We start from the raw sequence: 11,795 nt of genomic DNA, 5'->3' as shown, positions 1-11,795 counted from the left end.
CCCCCCGGGGAGGAGGGGTGGTGATGGAGAGCTGGCCCCAGACAAGCTGCAGCTGGTCTTGGCCTCTACCCAGGCCCTTGCCCAGCTCCCATAGATCTTGTCCGTGTGACATCATCTCCAATCTCAACTTCCCCATCTTTAAACCAGGGATGATAATAATCGCTACCTCCCAGAACCATTGAGGGTACTAAATGAGATATGTGTAAAGTGCAAAGCAGGTAGGAAGGGACCTGGCTCAGAGTAAATGCTCAACAGATAGCGTTCATTCATCCATCCATCCATCCATCCCTCCATCCATCCATCCATCCATTCATTCAGTATCTACTATATCCCAGGCACTATTCTATGGGCATAGGATACATCCGCACACAAAACGGGCAAAATGCCCTGTCCTTCTGGGGCTTGCGTCCTTCCCAGGGTGGCAAACGGAGAGGAAACAATCGACAATAAATAAACAGGATAAACAATGAAATGAAACAGTACCGTAGAAGGTTGAAGGACTGGGGGGGGGGGGGTAGAAAAAGGACAGTAGAGTGGTTACTTTTCTCTCCAGAATTTGGATAACTTCGCTCTTATTCATGCCTCCCTTCTAAGGAGGAGGGATAAACCTCTTCTGCCCCAGGGCCAGCCGGCCAGGGGCTTCGCCTACTCCTGTCACTGCTGCATCCCAAGTGAGGGACGGTGACTAGGTTCCAGGACTAATTCGCTCCTTTGTTCCTTAGCCAACAAATATTTACTGAACACCTGATCTCGGAAGGCTCCGTGTGAGTCAGAACCTCTTGTCCTGGGGAGGAGGGGGCTGCGTGTGAATAATCTAGGTGAGAAAGTGACCCGGGTCGCTGGCGGGGACAAGCAGGTCTGTGTGCCCTGCATGGTGCCCTACAATCTCTGAGTCCTGCCCCACCCCCACTGGATTTGGGGGGCTGTTCCCTCTCGCCTTGCTTTGGCTGTTTTCTGCCGGGAAGCTGATGGACTGTCGCTACCTTAGTGTTAAGGGGAGACAGTTCTCTGTGTCTGAGGGGGAGGAGACATTTTCTGAGTTGACCCTTGAGCAAAGTCAAGGCCAGAGAGCCCCACTCCCCTGCCCTCAGCAGTGAGGAGGGATGCTGTGACCATCTGTCCAGTCGTGTGCCCAGCCTGGGACACGTGGCCGTCTCCCCGCCCCTACAGTGAGGCCTCGGCTGCCCTTACAGGGAGGCTGGCCTCACCCCGGCAGCGCAGTGCAGGGGAGAGAGGCCCCTCGTGGCTGTGACCATGGCATCCTGCTGCAGACCCCAAGGCCTTGGGGGAAAGGGAGCAGCTCCACCATCGCTGGGGCTGCCTTCTCAACCGCGGAGGAGGAGAGACCCAGGTCTGAGGGAGGAGGCTTGGCCACATGGCTAGGAACCCCAGGCTGTGTGTGTCTGACCGCAGAAGCAGACGCTCTGCCTTGGGGTCTGGAGCTGGGAACAGGCCGTTCTCCCCACAATCACCGCTCACATGGACCTGCGCCCGGCCCCCTCAGCTGCTGAGTCATGCTCCCCGGGGTTCAGGGAGGCGCCGGTCCAAAGCCGGGCTGAGTCATTCGATGATGAATTGTGGAATTCTTATTCAAGCTGTCACCGCAGCAGTGGTAGGCCCTTACCCCCACCCCCTGCTTCCCCACCAAGCCACTCAAAACGTTCTCTCCTCAGCTCTCTTTTCTTCTCCATCTTGCTCCCTCACCCCGGCCAGTGAGCACCAGACGGTGGGATGCTCATAAGTATCTCTGAGTTTCCCTTCCTGTGTCTAGATTCCAGACCTATTATAGGGACAAGGGCCTGGTCTGTGAGCTTAGGAAAGAACCTCCGATCTCATTCCATTCAGCTGTCATTGATGAATGCAGGAAGAGGGACACAGGTTCGGGAGTCAGGGCTGGTTGGAGTCAGAATCCAAATCTACTTATAACAAGCAAGCCTCACCATCTTCAGTGTCCCTGTCTGTCAAATCATGTTAACGATTCCTACTTTGTAGGAGTTGAGGCTTCTGGAAGCCGATGGGTAGGAAGCACAGGTAGGCGGGCGCTCTGTAACTGCTATTCTATCTGTATTCGATGGGGAGGCCAGAAGTTGTGCGGGTTAAGCTCCTTCCCCTTCTGGCTCAGCAGAGCTGGTGGCAAGGGGGCAGGAGTTCCTCGAGGGGCTCTGGACACTAGGTCAGGGTGGGTGGGGTTGGCTAGTAAGCAGACAATCCTAGAGCCCCAATACCTCCCAGCCCTGCAGGGCCCACCCTGCATGCTGGAAGGTGCCCACAGATGCCTGTTTGGTTCCTCCAAACCAGAAACAAGCAGAGACTGGTGGTGGGCACAGCCACCCTGACCTGGGCCCCTCGCCCACCTCCCCCTACCCCATCCCTTCATGCAATTGTACCCCACCTGAGTGTGCCCACATGCAGGTCTGCCGAGCCAGGTCACCTGCTGGCTCCCACCAAGGGTTAGCCTGGAAGATCCACATCTCTGCCCAGAGGCCCCCTCTGTCTATAGGGAGGAGTTGGGGGGGGACTGGGGGGGACAACAGATGGTGACTGTGGGTCACCCTGCTCCTGTAGTGTCCCCCAAGGACTGTGTGTTGGCATCTTTGGAGCTACAGCAGGGGAAGTCATGATATCTGGGTCCTTTGCTCTCCGGTGTTGACTGTTCCCCACGGCCACGAATCCATCTAAGAGAGGGTTCACGTTTTTTCAAAAGAATTTATTAAGAAACAAGAGAAAGATAGGAAGTACACGAAGGAATGAAAGCTTCCCGCGCAGATTCTTCAGCCCAAGGCAACTAAGAAAACTTTGCTGGGCTGACACCATGGGTACCGAGGTCCCGATTCTGTTTTCAACCCCGTCTCTCTTGGCTGCTAAGCCAACCAGTTCAGACTTTCTCTGGAGACAAGTCAGGTTGTCTTCCCAAATCTCCCCAAAACTCCTTCTTAATCGCCTCTTTATATACAGGCCCTTCTCTACCTGGTCCTGAAGGCTCCTCACCTGGGGCTTCAGGTGAGGTCCTGCCTTGATCCCACTGTACCTACTCCACTCTCCTATCAAAGGCCATCCGTGGTCCCTGGAAAACCTATTTTTGCTCCTGTCCTGACCCATTTAATTAAACTCTATTCACGAACCAGTTGGGCAGGCTGGTTCTGCTATCTTTAGTCAAGTTACCTATTTTCCTAAGTCTGCATCTGAACTTGACTTTTCTCCAGCTAGGAACATCTTCTTGGACACACCCTGGCAGCTCTCTGCCCCAGCTAGTCCAAAACCACTCCCTCCCCACCGCCCGAAGTGAACCTCTGTGCCCTGTCCAATCTCCCATTTCATTTGCAGGTTGACTGTAGTCGTCAGCTGCCCTGTCACAGACAGATGGTCAAACACCTTGTTCTTGGCACCCACCTGTCGAATCCTGCCCAGCCCAGATCACCAACTTCACCCATTTCCTCGGAAGGTTTCTGACTTCCCTCTCAGACCTCTACCCTTCTGGAATTCTCTCTGTAACAGGTATTAGAATGACATGGCATTACAGATACAGTAATAACAAGATTACAATGACAGGAGAGCTAGTCCCTCCCAAATTATAGTTCCTCTAAATTATCAAAAGATCGGGCCATGCTTGCCATTTTGAACTTTTCCTAAGTGTCTATGGTTATCAGTCCTTCATTGGCACAGGCTGGTTCTCACCTGGCTTTCAGAACAGCACTGAGTCTTAGCAAGCTGGCCTTTGGTCCCTTCTGCTCCTACACTTACACATATGGCTTCTTCAAATAACTGCTACAAAGCAAAACAAAACACCTCCTCCAAAGGAGAAACAGGTAACAACGCTACCCGGACCTTCTTGAGCTTAACCTCACAATATGTGCGTATAACCCCCCCACGCAGGCTTACGCCAATGGAAGAGTTTGTGTTAGGTCAGCACAGGTCAGCTAAGCTTGTTCCGAACCCATACCTCGGATTTGAGCACTTCTCCGTGCTTCTCACCCAGTACTCACAAACAACCCTGAGAGGTGGGCATGGTGCCTACTGTGATCCCCGTTTTACTGATGTACTAACTGAGGTTCAGAGAAGTTAGGAAGCTAGCCAAGATCACACAGCTATTTCGTGGAGGAGCTGGAGGTCTCTGGTACCAGGTCTCTGCTACCTCATTCCCTTCCCTTTATTAGACACAAAGACTACGGAAGAGGTTTTCTACTCCCTCTCTCTCTACCCGAACGGCATGCTTCTTTCACCGGTATGTGCACAACCTGGAAAGTTCCAAACACGAAATGGAATGATTGATCAAGTTAACTGTCATAGTCAAATGTGGGTGTGGGTGTGTGTGGGGGGGTTGTATCTTTCAGGATGTTCCTGATTTCTTAACATCTGTAGTTTAACCAAGAACTTTCTCGCCGTGCTGTGTAGGATCCCTAGATCACGGTTAAGGTGCTGGAGATTTTACCCCCAAATTATGCTCAATGTTGTACTTTCCTTCCGTTTCACCTTTTGCCAGTGTTCCATGCCTTGCTACCCCTGCCCTTTAATGAGGAAAAGTTAGTACTTCGTCAATCTTCCAATGCCCGGCCTCCCAGGATCCCTACAGCTTCCTGGAAAGTCACGTGGTCCCTATAGCTCTGAAGCATCTATGGGATTCTCTTCTTGCAGCCAGGTGACATTCCCATGGTTCTCATGCAGCTCTGCAAAACTGTTTTTCTAACCCAAAGGTATAGGATCCCCTAGAGCCTATGACTCACCAGGTCCCCCTTCGCACACAAGCAAGACACCCCAGTCTCATCTCTTTTGTGACTCAGCTGGGCCACCCCCTGGGAGGCATATGGTGGCCTGTGTCCACAGTGCCCCCTACCAGAGATTTCCCACAAGCCAAGGTTTTGAACAACTTGATTGGCTGGGGCTTGGACATCTGAGGTGGGAAACCTCTGGAAAGTCTTATTGCTGTCTTGTGCTTTTTCTAGATACTAATTCTTTTCACAGACGTTCATTGAGCACCTACTATGAGCCATCACTGTGCTCTCTGCAAATAGAGCTGCAAGGAAGCGAAGACATTGTCTCCACCCCCACCCCCATACAACTCACCCGATACTAGTTGGTTCCCTAGAAACACCACTTGGTCTGAATTAGTTGGTGAATTCAGCAAGACCTTCCCTTGCCTTGTGGACACTCCACAATGATCTGATCACCCCGGAGGACTCGCTGACCTCTGCATACCTCCCCAGGGCAGGGGCAGGTTCCTTGGTCAGTCACCAGACAGGGCCCCCCCTCTGATGGCCCTTCCTCCCTGCCGGGGGCCCCGGCCAGCTGGGAATTCTCCTCCAGACTCCTGCCTCTCCTTCAAACAGCCAGTCTCGTTTGCTCTAACTGACACATTCATTTGCAAATCCAATAGCTATTCTCGAATATCATTTATAGAGGTGTATGTTTTTGAAGTAAATATTCAAGCATACATGTTATTTAATGGTCAATTATAACTGAAGTAGAAATGTGCATATATGAGTAACAGCACGAAAGGACCAGAACCCAGTCTCCCAAATCACTATTTACAAATATTGAACCTATTTCCACTCGATAACTATTCAGACATAATTTTACCTTGTGGCTATCATGATGTGATCATAATTCCAAATTCTCTCTCTCTCTCTCTCTTTTTTTTTTTTTGCTATGATTGCGTCACATAGCATCATATTCTTCAAAATAGTTTTCATAGTTGTCATATGTGAAGGTAATAGCTCATGGTCCTAATAGACCACAATCTACTTGGCTGTCCCCCACAGCCAAGCAGTTTCCAGTCGATGACTGTGATATAGAGGTGGCCACAAATATCTCTGTGCAAATACTTTCTTTCTTTTGAATTATTTTCCCAGAATGTATTCCCCAAAGTGAGATAACTTAGTCTTATAGTCATTTCTTTCTACCTTTGTCAAGTATTGCCAAACGGCTCTCCAAAAAGCAGCGTTCCATAGCGCTGGGAGTCTATCACCCCACGACAAAACTTTTCAATGTATTTTTGGCGAATGCAAGGGGTTGACTTTATTTGATAGTTTCCTGGTGCTGGCCTGTGTCTGTTTCCTCCTGGGGGCCAGCCTGTTGGGTCTTTTGAACCAAGTACATCTCTCGGTCACTGTTTCTACAAGAGGCTCAGCTCTTACTCAGACCAATTCTATATAGTTTCCTCCTCTTAACTGGTTTCCCTTTCATCTTTCATTATTTTTTGCTACACAAACGTTTGAAGTTTTTATATAATTAAATTTGTCTGCCTGACATTGACGATTTCCCCTATCACTTCAACGAACAAACAATGACCTCTCTAGAAAAGGGGTTTCTTTTCCCCACTCCGAATGCCCTGCACTTTCCCTCCGAACTTGTCCAAAATCCCTCTGGTTCCCATGAACATTCCCACAAACGATCCCTACATTAAATTCCCTTTGGTCCTCACGCGACTGCTCCTGGCTCAACATGTCCATGGCCCATGCAAGAGACCTGCGGTCCCGGCTCACCTCCAGCGGAATCCTTCCCTGTGGATTTCATTCCTCTACCCAGCCCAGCCCCACTACTGACTTCTCAGGTTTTCCAGCTGCTTTGGCCCCGGAGTCCCACACCTGGCCTCCACGGTTCGGGCGAGGTTGTTGTCCTCAGCAACAATGGCCTACCTGAGGGCAAATCCCTTCACCCTTTAGTTCAGCCAAATGAAGGCCAGATTTTCTCTGTACTTTGCTGGGGGACACTATGACCCGAGGAGCCTCTACTTCCCGGCCACGGCCGTGTCAAAATCCGAGGCCTCGTGCGACCTGGCCTGTCTCCCTGGTCCAGTCTGAGGGGAAGCTGGGTTCTCAGCTCTCTTCCAGAAGGCACATGCCTGACATACCTGAGCCCTTCTTGGCTCCGAGGATTCCTTCTGCCAAAGCTCCCCAACCCCCCTCTCTCCCCCAAAACACACTCAGACTCTCCCTGGGCCATTCCATCGGGAATGGTTTCGAAGAACACTTAACGAATTTCAGAAACCTGATCTATAAGGGCAGTGACAACGAGGCAGTCACCCACAAAAGCAGGAGGCACGGTTAGCTCCGGCGCCCTCCTCCCCTCCTCCTCTGCTTCTGAGAGCTGGGGTCACAACACCGCCCTTGGTCCCATCCCTGCACCCCCGATGAGGGGTTAGCAGTTTGGCACTTCACATTGAAAGGTTGCCAGGCCCTGCCCTCCAGGAAAATTGCCCTCAGCCACCACATCCCATGGCCACCTTGCCTCCCTCGTCCCTCCCTACAACCCTCCCCCCTCCCCTCCCCTCCCCTCCCCGAGTCCCTCCCCAGTCCTAGCCCTTTAACTATCAGGAGGGCGGACCCGAAAGACATGGATGGTCCCGTTACTGAGGGACACAACCAGGTGCCTGCCGTCCACCATGGTGGTCACCCTGGGCTTTTCCAGGCCATGATAGGCTGTCAGGAAGTCGCCGAGCAGTGACCCCTTCGGATCCAGGATCACCACCTTGTTGACCTCGCGAAGGGTCAGAAAGATGTAGCCTTTCTTATCCACAGACACAGAGCCTGGCTGGCAGCCGTGCAGGCCCGGCCCCCGGTACTCCCCGATCACCTGACCCAGCCCATCACAGACCACCACGCTATTCTGCTGCCAATCGGACCCCACAAAATTGCCTTGGGGGCTGGCCGTCAGGAACACCAGCGCCCGCAGGCCCCTGTTGGCCTTGCCCCCCGGGATAAACCGGGTGGCCAGGCTGCCTTCCATGTTGTACACCTCCACGTGGCCCGACACGCTGACGGCCACCCGGTCCCCGCTCGGCATCGCGGCCACGGCATGGCTGGCCTGGGAGAGGCTCAGGGCCCGGCGCCACTGCACCTCGCCGTCGGGGCTGATGAGGTAGAGCCTCGCGCCAGCCGAGAAGGCCACAGCCCCCTGCAGGGCGGCCACGCTGCAAGGAGAACAGCCCTCGGGGACGGGCACCGCGCCCCTGTAGTCACCACTGAGGGAGAAGCGCTTCAGTGCCCTGTTCTGCTCGTCGGCCACCAGGATCTCCCGGGGGCCGAAGGGACAGAGCCCTGTGATCCGAGGAGACCGCTTGTCTCCAGGCATCCGTGTGGGGAAACTGCAGGAAAAAATGGGCCTGGGGAGGAGGCCGGAGCCCTCCAGGTTTAGCCCAGGTGCTGGGCTGGGCTCCCGGGAAATTGACTTGAGCCTGCCTTTGAACTTCCTCTTCTTGTTGGATCTGCTGCCCCTCGGGGTCTGGGCTCCTTCGTCTTCTAGGGGTGTCTGGGCTCTGCCCTCTTTTGGGGTCTGGGCTCCATCTTCCTGGGGTGTCTGGGCTCTGTCCTCCTTCGGAGTCTGGGCTCCATCTTCCTGGGGTGTCTGGGCTCTGTCCTCCTTTGGGGTGTAAGCTCCATCCCTGCTCTGGGGCTGGATTCCACCTTGTCTCTCGGACTTGGCTCCATCCCGCGTGCGGTTCTGAGCTTCATCCCCTCCCTGGCTTCCCGCTTCGTCTTTCCCACTGTCCTTCTGGAGCTGGGGCTCGTCAAAGGAGAGCCGTAGCAGGGGGCAGTTCTTGTCCAGGAGCCCAGGATGGAGCTCCAGCCGGGGCAGCAGGCAGGGGGCCGGCCCAGGCATCCAGGGGCAACCCTGTAGCTGCCGGAGCCTCTGGGCAATCGCCCCTTCCAGCGAGAGTATCTCCGCCTCGCGGCCCAGGCTGAGCACCCGACGGGCGAAGGCGGCCGCCGCCCTGGCCACCTGCTCCCGGCTCTCCAGCTCCCCCAGTCTCTCCCGGGCGGCCTCCTCCGCCGCCTCCACGTGGGCCCGTAGCTGCCCCAGCACCTCCTGCTTCTGGGCCAGGAGGGCCCGGAGGACCCCCTCAGTCACCTCCTCCACCTGGGTCCCCACTTTAGCCGCCTGCTCCCGCAGCCGGGCCAAGGCTTCCTTTTCCACCATCCGGGCGGCCTCGAGCTCGGCCAGGCTGTTGTCCACACCAGCCAGCAGGTCCTCCAGGCCGGGCCTCCGGGCACGCACGGCCTCGGCCAGTGGCAGGCAGGGGTGGTCCAGGTGGGGGTCCAGGCGGCACTCACGGCACAGCAGCTGGGAGCAGGGCTGGCACAGGAAGCGCAGGGCCTCCCCGGGGTGCTGGGGGCACTGGGCCGCCTGGCGCTCCCGGGCCTCCTCGTCGTACCAGCCCGCCCTGTAGCCCACCAGGTCCACCACCCGGTGGTTGTGGGTCTGCCGGGTACAGCGGTGGCCGTCGGCACATGCCTGGCACAGGTCATCCGCGCAGTCCAGGCACCGGGCCGTGGCCGGGCCCCCGGTGCCCGCCCCCCCGACCAGGGGACACAGCGCACAGGCGGGCTTCCCCGCGCGCAGGTCTCCGCCAGCCCGGGCCCTCACCAGATCCAGGAGCCCATTGACGAAGAAGTTGGTCTTGAAGGCGGCCACGCCCGCGGGCGGCACGGGCACGGTCTCGCGGCACTCGGGGCAGCGGAGGTGGCCGCCGTCGGCCAGCTGGGCCAGGCAGCCTTGGCAGTAGGTGTGCAGGCAGGGCAACGTTTTGGGGGCGCGGAGCTGCTCCAGGCATATTTTACAGGCCAGGAAATCGCTGCTCAGGGCTTCCAGGAGGGAGGGCGAGGATCCCTGGGAAACCATGCTGCAAGCGAGCGGTCGGGGTCAGAGTGCAGAGAGGGGCCTCCTCCACGGCCCCTCCAGCCTGCCATCCTGCCTCTCCGCCCCCCCCCCCGCCCCCAATCCTCAAGCCCCTCCAAGTCTGGGGATCTCACCTGAATGGCCAGGAAATCTTCTTCTGGTCTCCCAGGGCCTGCGGCCGCTTGCTCTTAAACTACGTAGCCAGCTCTGTGCATACATTCAGCGAAGGGGCAAAAAGTAACCGCCTGGTGCCTAGTACGTGAGAAAGGACCCGACCAAGAAGCCCAGCCTTAGGGAGCGGACAGGGTAATGATTAGCACCCCGGGGTTGGCGGGCCTACAGGCAAGTGTGGTTTGAGGCCTGTGTGAGGAGGGCTGAGATCCAGCCAGGGGGCAGGTGCTGGGGTGGGGGCAGGCAGAGAAGGGACGCAGGGGAGGGTCCAGGTGGGCAGAGTCACCTTGACTCCTGGCAGCTTGGGCAGGAAAAGGGGGCCACAGTTCCTGCAGCCCCACACACGGGTCTTCTTCTAGACCCTGGGAGCAGCATCAGGGGTCGTGCGGGCCCTACTTCCTGCCAGACTAACTCAGTAGGGGTTCTGGAGCAGAAGGAAGGAAGGCTGTGGGGAGGGGGCTGCCCTGCTGTCCTTCCAGCTGCTAGACCTCGGGGTCACCAGGCCCCCTGCCTCATCTCCTAGAGGCCTTTCTGCCTGTCCTGCTGCAAGGGGCCTCCGCTTTCCTAGAAGCCTCATTTTGCCTGTCCTGCTGCAAGGGGCCTCCGCTTTGCCTGTCCTTTCTGCCTGTCCTGCTGCAAGGGGCCTCCGCTTTCCTAGAAGCCTCATTTTGCCAGATGCCAGCATAGTGGCAAAATCCTCCAGGAAGAGACTGCCGGTGGGAGGGGGGTCCCCCCAAACTTCTGGGGAGTGGGGGCCGGAAGGAGAGGCCACAGAGTGAGAGGGGGCTCTTTCCCAGGTCAGGTCAAGCCTCTGGTCCCAGAGTGGGGCGAGGTGGGGTGCTCCCGCCCACCCTCTCCTCTCCTCCCGCCTTCTGGGTCCCTCCCCTCCCCCTCCTTCTTCCTCCCGCTTCCTTCCCCCCACTCCCTCCAGCTCAGCTCCTCCTTCATCTGCCCTCCCCGGCCCTCCTTACCAAGCCTGAGCTGACCTTGGGTTCCAAGATGGGGAGTGGGGGTCCCCCCCGAGGCCTGGACGCGGCTGAGGCTGGGTGCCTGAGAGAGAAACAAAACTGAAACTAATGGTACTTCAGCAACTTCCGTCCCCAGCCCGGGACACCGACTTGCACGGCCTCAGGCCCCGCCTTCTTCCCTACCCCAGCCTGGACCTCTTCCTCGGGAGGGGGGCCTCCACCCCTGGCCGCGGGGCCCCTCCTGCAGGCCCCGGGGCTCGGTGGGCCTCCCCGGGTTGGCTTGTCCGGATCTAGTGTCGGATCCGCTCAGCCAGCCAAGTGTGTTTGTCGCGCACACGCAGAGGAACGGCCTGAGGACACTTCCTCTGAGGGGGGAAATTAGAGATCCTCCGTGATCCAGAGCCGAGTCCTGGGGCCAGGTCTCCCGCTGAAGCAGCATAGCTCCAAAGCCAGTCCTAGGTGGGGCCCTTCATGCCACAGACCTTTGCTGAGCCCGGGGAGAGGCATGGCAACCAGATGAGGAGCTTTGGAACTGGCTTAGGGAAGGCTTCCTGGAGGAGGCATCGCTTGAGATGAGTTTGAAGGGCACACAGGAGTTTGGGAGGAAGAACACAGGGAAGAACGTTCTGGGAATTGGGAACAGCAAGTCCGTGGGTATAGAGGAATGAAATACCCCAACCCTTCCCAGTGGCTCCAAGTAATTTGGGATGGTTTATGGGAAGGGGACATGTGTGAAGGGCAGCAGATGAGGTTATAGAGGGAGGCAGTGGCCAGATCGCAGGGGACCTTATGTTCTCCATGAAGGAGTCTGAGTTTTATCCAAAAAGTCAAAAGAGACCAGTGAAGGATATTTCCCCCGATATCTTTTTTTTTTTTTTTTTTTTTTAAGATTTTATTTATTTATTTGACAGAGAGAGAGATAGCGAGAGCAGGAACACAAGCAGGGAGAGTGGGAGAGAGAAGCAGGCTTCCCGCCGAGCAGGGAGCCCGATGTGGGACTCGATCCCAGGCCTCTGGGATCATGACCTGAGCCGAAGGCAGACG

The 11,795-nt window shown here is 56.3% G+C and overlaps 1 protein-coding gene across 4 annotated transcripts; it reads right to left on the bottom strand.

Annotated features, from left to right (window-relative positions):
* Window positions 1-7,278: 7,278 nt before the first annotated feature.
* TRIM56 (tripartite motif containing 56) lies at window positions 7,279-11,065 on the bottom strand. 4 transcript variants are annotated; one of them, XM_036078808.2, is made up of 4 exons: window positions 10,935-11,065; window positions 10,755-10,833; window positions 9,747-9,864; window positions 7,279-9,616 (listed from the first exon to the last, which is right to left on the bottom strand). In XM_036078808.2, the coding sequence occupies exon 4, from the start codon at window positions 9,613-9,615 to the stop codon at window positions 7,300-7,302; it is 2,316 nt and encodes a 771-aa protein (XP_035934701.1). In that variant the 5' UTR covers window position 9,616; window positions 9,747-9,864; window positions 10,755-10,833; window positions 10,935-11,065; the 3' UTR covers window positions 7,279-7,299. The 4 variants fall into 4 exon arrangements, with proteins under 4 accessions (XP_035934701.1, XP_035934702.1, XP_035934704.1 ...); XM_036078809.2 differs by having other exon boundaries at window positions 10,770-10,833; XM_036078811.2 differs by lacking the exon at window positions 10,935-11,065 and having other exon boundaries at window positions 9,747-9,819; window positions 10,770-10,890.
* Between the last annotated feature and the right edge of the window lie 730 nt (window positions 11,066-11,795).

Source organism: Halichoerus grypus, chromosome 6 (assembly GCF_964656455.1).
Source record: "Halichoerus grypus chromosome 6, mHalGry1.hap1.1, whole genome shotgun sequence".
In the NCBI taxonomy this organism is placed as follows: Eukaryota; Metazoa; Chordata; class Mammalia; order Carnivora; family Phocidae; genus Halichoerus; species Halichoerus grypus.
Note: the sequence above shows the minus strand (reverse complement) of the source record. Positions and strands in the feature narration are given on the sequence as shown.